General features: G+C 34.1%; 1 protein-coding gene across 3 annotated transcripts in view; it reads left to right on the forward strand.

Moving 5' to 3' along the window:
- TOP2B (DNA topoisomerase II beta) overlaps positions 1-12,273 on the forward strand; it is a 66,923-nt gene that overhangs the window by 42,348 nt on the left and 12,302 nt on the right. For all 3 annotated transcript variants that reach the window (XM_019948619.3, XM_019948617.3, XM_019948618.3), the window contains exons 17-28: positions 158-250; positions 347-461; positions 1,554-1,675; positions 1,888-2,036; positions 2,598-2,829; positions 4,835-4,969; positions 5,569-5,769; positions 6,730-6,925; positions 7,071-7,162; positions 9,967-10,122; positions 10,280-10,363; positions 11,950-12,144. In XM_019948619.3, the coding sequence (XP_019804178.1) occupies positions 158-250; positions 347-461; positions 1,554-1,675; positions 1,888-2,036; positions 2,598-2,829; positions 4,835-4,969; positions 5,569-5,769; positions 6,730-6,925; positions 7,071-7,162; positions 9,967-10,122; positions 10,280-10,363; positions 11,950-12,144 (1,770 nt within the window). The remainder of the gene's footprint in view (positions 1-157; positions 251-346; positions 462-1,553; positions 1,676-1,887; positions 2,037-2,597; positions 2,830-4,834; positions 4,970-5,568; positions 5,770-6,729; positions 6,926-7,070; positions 7,163-9,966; positions 10,123-10,279; positions 10,364-11,949; positions 12,145-12,273) is intronic.

The raw sequence follows: 12,273 nt of genomic DNA on the forward strand, positions 1-12,273 counted from the left end.
CACCACTGTTGAAGTGTATTTTTGATAAAAGCAAAAGTTGGAAAAAAAGTTAATTTCCCAGAAATTAATAATTAGTTATTTGCCTTTATAAATTTTAATTTTATAATGAAATTCTTTTTATTTTTAATGTATGAAATTGTTACCTGGAATCTTTCAGGCATTCAGTAAGAAGAAGATCGATGACAGAAAAGAATGGTTAACAAATTTTATGGAAGATCGGAGACAGCGTAGGTTACATGGCTTACCAGAGGTTAGTCATAAAGAGTGGTGATCTGGGGAAGAAAGAGAAAAAGGTTAAAATTCATGCAGTAATCATGACATAATTGCTATATAACTTTTCTCTTAGCAATTTTTATATGGTACAGCAACAAAGCATTTGACTTACAATGATTTCATCAACAAGGAATTGATTCTCTTCTCAAACTCAGACAATGAAAGGTCTATACCATCTCTTGTTGATGGTAAGTAGCTTTTGTTTAACAATCTTTCATTTTTGTATGTCATTGAGTATATTTTAATTTCATGTACTTTAACCCATCCTTATAATAAATTTAAAAATGCTGAAGTTGCTCTCAAGATGTTTAGTAGTTCTGAAATTTTATATTGTTTATTTGAATCTTTCAAACCCTTTTTGAACTTTTGAAGAAAATTAACTTGCAGAATTTTAAAGCTTTTGCTCCAAGTTGTTGGAGACTTTTTAAAATAAAAAGTAAAATGTGATTTTGATAAGTTCTGAAGTATTTATTGGAGACTGAATTTTAAAAACACCTTTACTCCTCAATACCCAAAACCTAATGCTTTTAACTTATTTAACTTGACAGAAAAGTTAAACTGCTACCCAGTACTTAGAGCAGATTTTAGTCTTCTATCTAGAGCATTTTGATTTTTATAACTTTTAGCAAATTAGTTGATCTTCATGTTCCTTGGTATTTCAGCTAGTAACAGACGGTTCTACTAATCCATGTAGTTCTAGCTTTAAGTTACATCTGTTCTCTGATGTCTTCCCTAATAATTGCCGTCTAAATTGGTCTCAGATGCCTATAAACGTCTATGCCGATAATTGTATGCCTCTTATTTTATTTGTGTTAATTTTCCTCCTCAATTAGATTGTAAAATTCTCAAGGAAAGTGGCCATATTTTATAATCCTTTTGCTTCTGCCTTGCTCTGGGCCCACGTTGATGATGATGGATAGCTAGCATATACTGAAAAGTTTATTACTGTGCTCATTGGCCTAGAGCAAGAAGAATGCTCACATGAGTGTTTGGGAACTCCTATGAAAGGAATTTGGTGCCACTGAGCAGTTTTTTAAGACCGGAGGGTGTCTTTCTATTGGTTCTTCACTTTGGAATAGATTGAGATGCTATAAAATGTGTTAGTATGTACTCATTTTGTTACAGAATCTCAAGTAAACAATTTTACTTATTTTTCGGAAGCAAACTATATCTTTGCTTTTTTTCTCTTGAATATGTAAAACATTGTTGTCACTAAAAGAAACATTACAACTATATCCTGAGCAATATTTTTAAAAGAGGGTTGTTGTTTTTAAAAATAGGCTTTAAACCAGGCCAACGAAAAGTTTTATTTACCTGTTTCAAGAGGAATGATAAACGCGAAGTAAAAGTTGCACAGTTGGCTGGATCTGTTGCCGAGATGTCTGCTTATCATCATGGAGAAGTAAGCATGGAGATTGGAATTAATTGAGAACTATACTTATGGTCATGAAGGAGGATAGTAGAAGGATAATTCAGCATAATAAAGTGTTTTTTCTTTTATAAGGTCTTTGGAAATGTAAAAGAGTTGAGAGTTTGGGTTTTAGTAAAAATTAGGAAATCCATTTAGAAAATCTGGAATGTGAATTTTGTATTCTGTCTGTTTCTGTTCTGCAGCAAGCACTGATGATGACTATTGTGAACTTGGCTCAGAACTTTGTGGGGAGTAACAACATTAACTTGCTTCAGCCCATCGGTCAGTTTGGAACTCGGCTTCACGGGGGCAAAGATGCTGCAAGTCCTCGTTACATTTTCACGATGTTAAGGTAATCATTTGCTGATATAATGGTATAAAGCTGTATTTGAAGTTTACTGGAACTAACTAAATGTGTGATAGAATTATAACTACGGAGAGAGGTGATTGGGTATTGAGGGTGAATGTTCCAAATTATTTGATCACATATAGAATGAAATTTGTTGATCTCAGTTTTTATGAATTATTGGTGGAACCAGTCCTAATGAACGTAAGGATTTTTTCTGATCCAACTTTACTTTTTAGGCTGAAGATGGGTTTTGTGGTTTAGTCAGAATAAGAGGAAATCCTTAAAAGGTTATTTATCAATACTAAGAATTTAGGAAGGTAAATCAGTAAATAACAAGTAAAACAAGACTGTTTTATTCTGGCTTTGTGCCTGAGAGAAATATATTTGTTAATAAGGTTAGGTAAATTTTATTGTTAAATTTAAATTAAGCACATGTAACCAAAATTCTTAACAAATGCATTCTATTTAAAAGATTTTTTGAAATGTAAAGTCTTTAATTATGTATGAAGTTTTATTTTCTAAAACCATGATATTGCTCCATGTCTTTCTTTTTCCTTTTATTAGCTCTTTGGCAAGACTGCTTTTCCCTGCTGTGGACGACAACCTGCTTAAATTCCTTTATGATGATAATCAACGCGTAGAGCCCGAGTGGTATATTCCCATAATCCCCATGGTTTTAATAAATGGTGCTGAGGGTATCGGCACAGGATGGGCTTGTAAACTACCCAACTATGATGCTAGGGAGATTGTGAACAACGTCAGACGGATGCTGGAAGGCTTGGATCCTCATCCCATGGTGATTACGTAGAACTTATTGCTTATGTTGTTTTAACAAATGATAATTTGTGAACGACAAAGGCCAGTCATTTTAGAAAAGTAATGGAATCATTTTCATTTTAGAACGTATTGTAGACAGTAAGGACCCTATTAGTGTGTAACTTGTTGTGTGCTTACTGTAAAAGGTATAGAATTTGGGGGACTTCCCTGGTGGCACAGTGGTTAAGAATCCGCCTGCCAATGCAGGGGACACGGGTTTGAGCCCTGGTCTGGGAAGATCCCACATGCCACGGAGCAGCTAAGCCTGTGCACCACAACTACTGAGCCTGAGCTCTAGAGCCCACGAGCCACAGCTACTGAGGCCCGTGTGCCTAGAGCCCGTGCTCCGCAACAAGAGAAGCCACCGCGATGAGAAGACCATGCACCGCAACGAAGAGTAGCCCCGCTCACTGCAACTAGAGAAAGCCTGCACGCAGCAACGAAGACCCAACGCAGCAAGCAATAAATAAATAAGGAAGGAAGGAAGAAAGAAAGAGAAAAAAAAAGATAGAATTTGGAAAAAGCCTGGATATAAGGTTTATGGGAGAAACTGTTTATTAAAAATTTTAAGTACCCTGTAGTTCAGGCTTTCAAATATCTAACTTATATAGAGAATAACGTTTTTATGACAAAGTTATATGCAACTTTGTTATTGTTCTTAAACTACTAAGTCATATTAGAGTCATTAAGGATGCTTAAAGACACCTTGTATATATTTTAATAATCCCCATATTTTTCATTTTTGCCCTTACATCATTCATCATGTTCAGTTCTTCCCCCAAACTCCCTCCAAGAAAAACCCTCAAAAAAGTGTCTTACGCTCTTCTACGTGATTTAAAATCATCTAGAAGTTTCCCTTTATCATGATACACTTAAATAGAATAATATTTGTATTACAAAAATGATAGTGCTCATTGTAGAAAATATAAATAAGCAAAGAGGAAAAAATACTCCCTGTATATAGAAACAAACTGTTAATATTTTTAAGTATTTCTCTCCAAGTTTGATTTCATATTTGTATTTTAAAAGAAAATTAGATTATGGGGATGATTTAACATCCTTTTTCTCCTAAATACTTTAAAGTACTTTAAAATATTTCTAACAGAAGTATCAAATTACTTTTAATGATTATAGCATTTTATTTTATTTCAGATACATTTAGAGTATTTATTGTCTCAGTGTATTTGATCAATACTTGTTTCATATATATATATATATATATATATATATATATCTTCTATATATGATACTGTGCTAGGTGGTAAGGTAAAGAACCATGATCTCTGTCTTCAAAAAGTTAATCTGTTGTCAAGATGAGACCTCTGGGCATGAAGTTTGCCGTGACAGAAGATATTAACAGTTGCTCAGTGAGCAGAAGTGTCCTATGCTGTACGCCTGATTTCTTAGTGATGATAGCACATAGGAATTTTAGAAGAGGGAGAGATCACTTGTCATTAGGCTGAGAAGGCTAAGTAAGATTTGTATAGATGCATGGGGTGTGGAGAGCTGAACAACCATCAGGCCTGGTGGATAGAGCAAGTGAAAGTGAGAATATCCAAAATATTCAAGAGAAACGTGGAAAAAGAGTAGTGATCTGGAAGGCACATCACTGGAGAAAGCGAGAAGGTTAGCTTGGCTTGTGACCTAATGTCTGAGGAGTTTGGATGTGAAGGATCTTTAATCTAGGGGAGAAGGAAGGATGGAGGGGTAATCTGGAAAAAAAAAGGCGATATTCTTGGAAGACCAGGAAAGGTGGTGCTGAGGTTTTGAGATTTGGGGGGCTGTTGAATATATTAACAGAAGCTGTGAATTCAAGATTGAGTGATTATTTATTTGGAGAGGGCCTATTGCCGACGAGAGGAATTTAGTTTCAGTTGTGTGAACCTGTCGGTAGCAATAGGTCATCGACTAAGGGGCATTCAGAGGTGGCACTGGCACTCAAGTGAGAAGTCGGGGCCTTTAGGTATTTTTATTTTTCTCTACAGCTTCCAAACTACAAAAACTTTAAAGGAACAATCCAAGAACTTGGTCAAAACCAATATGCAGTCAGTGGTGAAATATTTGTGGTGGATAGAAACACAGTGGAGATTACAGAGCTTCCCGTTAGAACTTGGACACAGGTTGGTATAAGACGTGAGCTACCTGTGAGCTGTGTGTGGCAGTTGTGTTAGGCAGTCCTTTCTGGTGAGAATATGATTGTTTGCCCTGTGTCTGTAGTGTTTAAACATTCATGTATGTACTTTTGACACATTCATTGGAATATTCCAATGGTAATTTAAAAGTTATCTAAATGTAGAATGACTTAGCTAGCTTTTAAAAAGACTATTATCTTTGTTTATGTTGCAATGACTAGAATAGTACATAACAAATAGTGTTTTGAACCCTTATAAATATGGTCAATAAACTCATGTCATTCAGTATTGGATCTAAAAGTACGTGCGTCACCTGGTCAGTGCTAGTTGATGCCTTCTGCTTTGTACTCTCAGCCTCTTGTTGCCTTTTGAGTATGAGCTAGATCAGAACCAGTACCTTGTATATCGTCTTTCTCCATTGAGATCCCCATGTATTGTCAACTATAGTGACTGGGCAGGAGATGATAGAGATGAGGTTTCCCCTTTTTCCCCACTGGAATCGAGAAGTTTTAAAGATTACATGACTTGTAGAATAAGAACATGAATGTGTGTCATGAAAGAATTACTTATTTTTAAATCTTTTATAGGTATACAAAGAACAGGTTTTAGAACCTATGCTAAATGGAACAGATAAAACACCAGCATTAATTTCTGATTATAAAGAATACCATACTGATACAACTGTGAAATTTGTGGTGAAAATGACTGAAGAGAAACTAGCACAAGCAGAAGCTGCTGGATTGCACAAAGTTTTTAAACTTCAAACTACTCTTACTTGTAATTCCATGGTAATTGACTAGATTTACTATGAATGTAACCTTGCATTCTGTAAGTTGGATTTTTGTAATTGGCTTCATGATGGGAGTAGCTATAGTAAGTCTGAATGCGTTTCCCCCTGTATGTTTGCTAAAGAATCTAGAGGTACGTTCCCTTTCCTCTAATGTTATCCTCTGCTCTTAACCCCAACCCTGCATTTGTGCATCTGGGCTTGAACACACAGGATACACATACCCTCACACACACTGACGGGAAGTTCTGAGAGTGATTGTTGCAGGGTCTCCTTGTGCCTCATGCCTGTCTCTATTAGCATTTTCGTTGTGGAGTTCTTATCTCCTCATGACTCTAATCTGCTTTATTAAACTTCAGATAATTGGGAAGGAGGATAAAAAGTGAACATGTATGATTACCCTGTTCCATTCCAAATTAGCTTTTTAGACTTGAGAAAGAGTAAGAGAAAAAAATCCAGCAATAGCACAGTGACTGAGAAAAAGTGCCATAGAGAAGAAGTAAAATTTCCCTCTAAATTGAAATTTGAGTGAATTATGGCCCATTCATAAAAAACAACGAAGAGAGAGGCAAATGCATGTCCATTGAGTAATGGGAGAGGGAGAACTTTAATATTTAAAAACTTACAGATAGAATATGCTTCTTTTTGGTTTGGAAAAAAATATATTAGGTGGCTTTATAGCCATAGTTTATACAGTTTTAAGTAAGAACCTTTTTTTTAAGGACCTATTTTTATCTTTCAAAATTATTCCAATTTTAAATATTTTCATAGTTTTGAGAATAGAATTTTATCGGTTTCTTGGAGCCACCAAAGGAATATTTACTTAATAATTTTGTTCTGGATTTTAGGGGTGGTGTGTATTCATATACATGTATTATGGTTATTTTAAATACTGTAGCATACAAGTTAAAAATACCAACACAGATTTATATAATCTTCAAAAACTTTGTGTTTTGTTTAGGTACTCTTTGATCATATGGGATGTCTGAAGAAGTATGAAACTGTGCAAGACATTTTGAAAGAATTCTTTGATTTACGATTAAGCTATTATGGTTTACGTAAGGAGTGGCTTGTAGGAATGCTGGGAGCAGAATCTACAAAGCTTAACAATCAAGCCCGTTTCATTTTAGAGAAGATACAAGGGAAGATTACTATAGGTAAGATGCAACCTTTAAAAATTTCAACATTAGTTAAAATGGAAAAAAAAACTTTATTAATAGAAGACGTTTTTATCAGTAGAATATAAACAAATACAAATTGACTCTCTTTTCTTGATCCTAACTTTATTTTTCCCTCACATAGAGAATAGGTCAAAGAAAGATTTGATTCAAATGTTAGTCCAGAGAGGTTATGAATCTGACCCAGTGAAAGCCTGGAAAGAAGCACAAGAAAAGGTAATCATTTGCAGAACGAGACATTCAGAGAAGCTTTTAAAAGCAACTTCCAAAGCAAACAAAAACCCCAACCCCTAAATTTTGAATTTAGTACTGCTAAAGGTGCTGAGTAGTCTGTTTGGAGACTGAAGTCTTCTGTGTATCCACAAAACAGATAGGGTGCAGGAACTTGCAGTGCACACCCACCGCCAAGCACTTTGCCAGTGTGGCTCAGCCAGGGCCTGGAGAAATGATTCCGGTTGGAGAAGGTCGCTCAGCCTTCTTTCTGAGCCTGCCGTTGAAGGACGGTGGTGGTGGTGGTGGTTTTGTGAGGTGCATGTCACTGTCTGGGAACTACACTGGTAGCACAGAAATCATTTCCCCCTGGGCAGTTTGTGGCCACAATGTGGAATCCACTCACCACTCACTTGATCTGGTTTTGGTGTACGCTGGGGAGACTAGAGACAGAGAATGGTCAATATTTATCAGTATTTATCGAGCACCAAGTATGTGCTCTGACCTATGCTTAGGTCTTTAGCTGGAGATCTTAAACCCTGGAACTTCAGGTTAAAAGTCTGATGTTTTATTAAATTGTCCATTTTAGATCATAGAGTACTAATATTAATTCGGTAAATGGGATATTGAAACGTGAGATTCTTCTCAAGAATTAGCTTCTTGCTGTCGTGGGCAATTTAAAAAAAAAATTGAAAAGGCAGTACAGCATTGTGATTGAGAACACAAATGTACAAAAGGAAGAAAGTTGGAAATGATTAATTTTCAGATACTTAATTATAATTTATATATATGCAATACTGATAAAATTCACATCTTTAAAAAATAGTTATGATTATGTGATGTAATTTGAACTGAAACTTTCCAACATTCATGAGTTCTCAACCATAATGTTTTTCATATTTTTCATCAAACTCCATTGAAATAGTGTTTTCATTTACATTGTTTTTTTAAAAATTTTGAACTGTCAATAGATTGCCATATGTTAGAGTGAGTAAAATTAGAATAAATTACATATTTACCAATTACATGTTAAGAGAATAGGTTTATTCATTGTTTGAGGAAAATTGGGTAGGACAAGTTGGGGGAGTATTCAAAATTAAGATGACTCAAGCATGTTGCATTCCTTCAGTGTGTTTTGTTGCATTCTTAAACCCCAAATTACGGTTTATACACTACTTGCCCTTCTGTATCATTGTTGGTTTAAATTATATCTTAAAAAAAAATTAGCTAGTAAGCTAATGAATTTAATGTTTCGTTTTAAAAAATAAAGGTGTTTAGGGTTTGAGAATGCCCTTCTGGCAGAAGTAGACTTCATGGGTAAAAGCTAGTGCTTGGATTCAATAATTTCATTGTTACCCTCAAAATGTTCCCAGCATCTTGGCCATGTGTTCACTTTGGGGGTTCAAGAAACAAAAGGAACTGCTCTTACAAGAGTGTCCTTGTTGTGTAGAGTTGGAGAAGAGAGAATTATAAAGCTGATAATTAGAAGATCAAAAACATAGTAGAATTGTCATTGGAACTTGAAAAGTTTCTTGGTTTTTGTTTTTTTTTCCCTGAAAGTATCCTTAGTCATCTTCATGATAACAATGATAGATACACATATTCATGGAGCGCTCATTAACAATACTTGGTGTGTCATCAAAACCTAGAGCAAATAGACTTCTAAAGTGTGGGTCTAAATAGGATTTTATGACACCCTAATAATAATATTTTAATAGTAGTGTAGCAACCTAAAATTCCATAGCAACACACTATTTCATGAAGAAATTTTAAAAACTGTAGACTGTATTACTTTGTCATAAATTATCTAGGTACTTAATAATCTATATCAACAACAGCATTCTTTTTTTGGCTAATGTTACTTAATTGAGTTTATACTTTTGTTTATGTAATGAAGCATCTTGCTTTGCAATTTTTATCTTTATTCCTTTACTTCTAAAATACACCTAACGTTTACTTTGTATATACACATTATTTTACCAAAAATTTTAAATTAAATTGTAAAGATTTTTTTTCTCTCTTTTGATTGCTAGAAGTGAACTTTTGTTTTATGGAGTGTCATGGCTAACTCAGTCATTTTTAATTACTCAGTGCCCTTAAAAATTGAGATGCAATTTTATTTAACAGCTGTTGTTATTTTAAAAATTTTAAAGATGATGTCACCTATAATAACTTCTATAAATTCATTGGACTTTGAAATTTAACATTAGCATAAGGCTTTTTATTGCAACTGCTCCTATGAAAGAAGGCCTTATAGATAAACTTTTAGGATAGCCCTCGTGACTCTGACTCACCAGCTGTTAAATGCTGGAGTGAGCTTCAGCTTAGTCCTTGAATGAATGTTCTTGCTTGAGGGAATCTTTATCAAGAATTCATCCATAGTGACTGACTACCTTAGCATATTTATTATAACTGTAAAACATTCTTCATAAGTTATATTTATTTTAGGTTTCAGATTGTTCACTCACCAATATAAAGATCTGACAAGATGCATGATAAAACATTAGTTCTGCTCTATTAATTTTAAGATGTGGTGTCTTCTCAAGCAGTTAATTTTTCACGAGATGGATAGAGGCTGAATATACCATTCCTTTTGATGATTTTATTGTGCATTTTTGGAAAATTTAAACTTTTTATAGGAAATATATTTTCATAGATAATCTTGCAGATAATCTAAAATTAACCCACCACCCTGAAGATGTAGCTTTAAGAGTATAGCATTATGGAATTTTAAACTCAGTACTCAATAAAGTTCAACATTGATTTGATATTATATAGGACTTTAATATAAAGTTTATTATTTTTTACAGGCAGCAGAAGAGGAAGAAACACAAAACCAGCATGATGATAGTTCCTCTGATTCAGGAACTCCTTCAGGCCCTGATTTTAATTATATTTTAAATATGTCTCTATGGTCTCTTACTAAAGAAAAAGTTGAAGAACTGATTAAACAGAGAGATGCAAAAGTATGAACTTTTGTGGGTTAAATAATTTGAAACTTTAAGTGCTATCCATATCTTTTTCTTTTCCAAAAATAAATAGTTTTATTTAGCCTTCATGTATACATTTGAAAATTATACATTTAAAATTGAATGTTTAAATCGTACTACTTTTTTATTATAGGGGCGAGAGGTCAATGATCTTAAAAGAAAATCTCCTTCAGATCTTTGGAAAGAAGATTTAGCAGCTTTTGTTGAAGAACTGGATGTAGGTTAAGTCTCCATTAAAGTATATTTGGAAAAGTAATGTTTATGAAACAAGAATGAAAATTTTTTAAATTAAATTATCTCAGTGTTTCCTTTAACTCTACAAAAGTTTAATATGTTTATAAGCTGCAAAGGATTAAGCTTCTAGCTCTGTGAAACCATAAAGAAAAGTTATATCTGATGCAGATGAATAAAAGCTATGGAGTTGAAATTTAGAATAAATTAAATTCTAATACTCTCTGCTAGTTAAAATTTCTTAACTGACTTCAAATTAGCTTATTGATTCAATTTTAATGTTTTCCCTCAAAGAGGTAAGAGCAGTATATATGATTGAATATAGGTACTTTGAGTTTTTAAAAGTAGAATGATAGTCTCCTTAGACTTTTAATCGAGAAATTTTAATATTTTTTGTTATAGCTTAGTTTTCTCCAGGTAGAATTCCAATTTTAAAAATAAAAGAAAAATGTAGAGAAAGATGTAAAATATAAACTTTTTCTAAAATTGCCTAATTTGTTTTTAAGCAATTAACTCAAAATCTTAGAATTAAATTCACAGTAGCAGTACGATCACCTGATTTTGAGTAGCACAAGGTAAATTACTATTTATTATTACTCATATGATATTACTTATATTTATTACCTTTTAGTTGTTTCATTGATTTACTGTCCACATGTTCTAATTTTATTTTTATGGCCCAAGTCAGAATTCGAACTCTTAAGAATGAGTGTGGTGTATTAGTTGCCTAATAAAATTTCTGGAATTGTTTAGTCCTATTGTTCTGGGTTCCCTTAATGATCTTTGAAATGCCACAATATAATTATGCCTTGATTTATACTTTTCTTATATTGTTATGTTAGATTTTTTTTTAATTGCAGATCCTTTTTTTTTTACTGCTGACTTACACATTTAAAAATTAATATCCGTTAAAAATGAAGCAAACTAAAACAATAGTAAAGAATAGCTTCATATTTGTTAACAGAACTTCCTTTTTGTGTGATTTGCTGGGATTCTGATGATACCAGGTCATCAGAAGTCTTGATCCCATAATACGTTGTAGGATCCTAGAATTGGAAGGGACTATATAGGTCATTTAGTTACTAACCCCTTGTTTTGCAAATGAGAAGCTAGTTAGATAGAACTGGGACTACAGCCCAGGTCTTCTTTTTTTTTTAATATTTAATTATTTTATTTATTTATTTGGCTGTGTCGGGCCTTAGGTGTGGCACGCGGGCTTCTCTCTAGTTGGGGTGCACGGGCTCCAGAGCACGTGGGCTCAGTAGTTGCAGCACGTGGGCTTAGTTGCCCCATGGCATGTGGGATCTTAGTTTCCTGACCAGGGATCACACCTGTGTCCCCTGCATTGGAAGGTGGATTCTTAACCACTGGACCACCAGGGAAGTCCCCAGCCCAGGTCTTCTGACTTAGAATTATTTGGTTTTTTCTTAGATTAGATCACCTGAAAGGAAAGCTTTGTTCCTTACCGAATGAATAAAGTTAGATTTGACTACTTATGCAGTAGTAACTCTCTTTTCTAATGAGTTGTCTATGCCCCCGCCCTGTTCCCCATCCTTAATCATTACACTCCAGAAAGTGGAAGTGCAAGAACGAGAAGATCTTCTGGCTGGGATGGCTGGAAAAGCAATAAAAGGGAAAGTTGGCAAACCTAAGGTGAAGAAGCTTCAACTGGAAGAGACAATGCCCTCACCTTTCGGGAGAAGAATAGTTCCTGAAATTACTGCCATGAAGGCAGATGCCAGTAAGAAGTTGCTGAAGAAGAAAAAGGTACATGTCTCTTGTTTTAGCTCATTGGTGGACTCCACCTCCATAATGATGTATGTAGGTATTTTAATTTTATTGTGTACTTCAGTCATGCTTTATTTTTTGTTTCTATTATGTTTCACTGTGATTGGA

Source organism: Tursiops truncatus, chromosome 4, assembly GCF_011762595.2.
Source record: "Tursiops truncatus isolate mTurTru1 chromosome 4, mTurTru1.mat.Y, whole genome shotgun sequence".
Taxonomy (NCBI): domain Eukaryota; kingdom Metazoa; phylum Chordata; class Mammalia; order Artiodactyla; family Delphinidae; genus Tursiops; species Tursiops truncatus.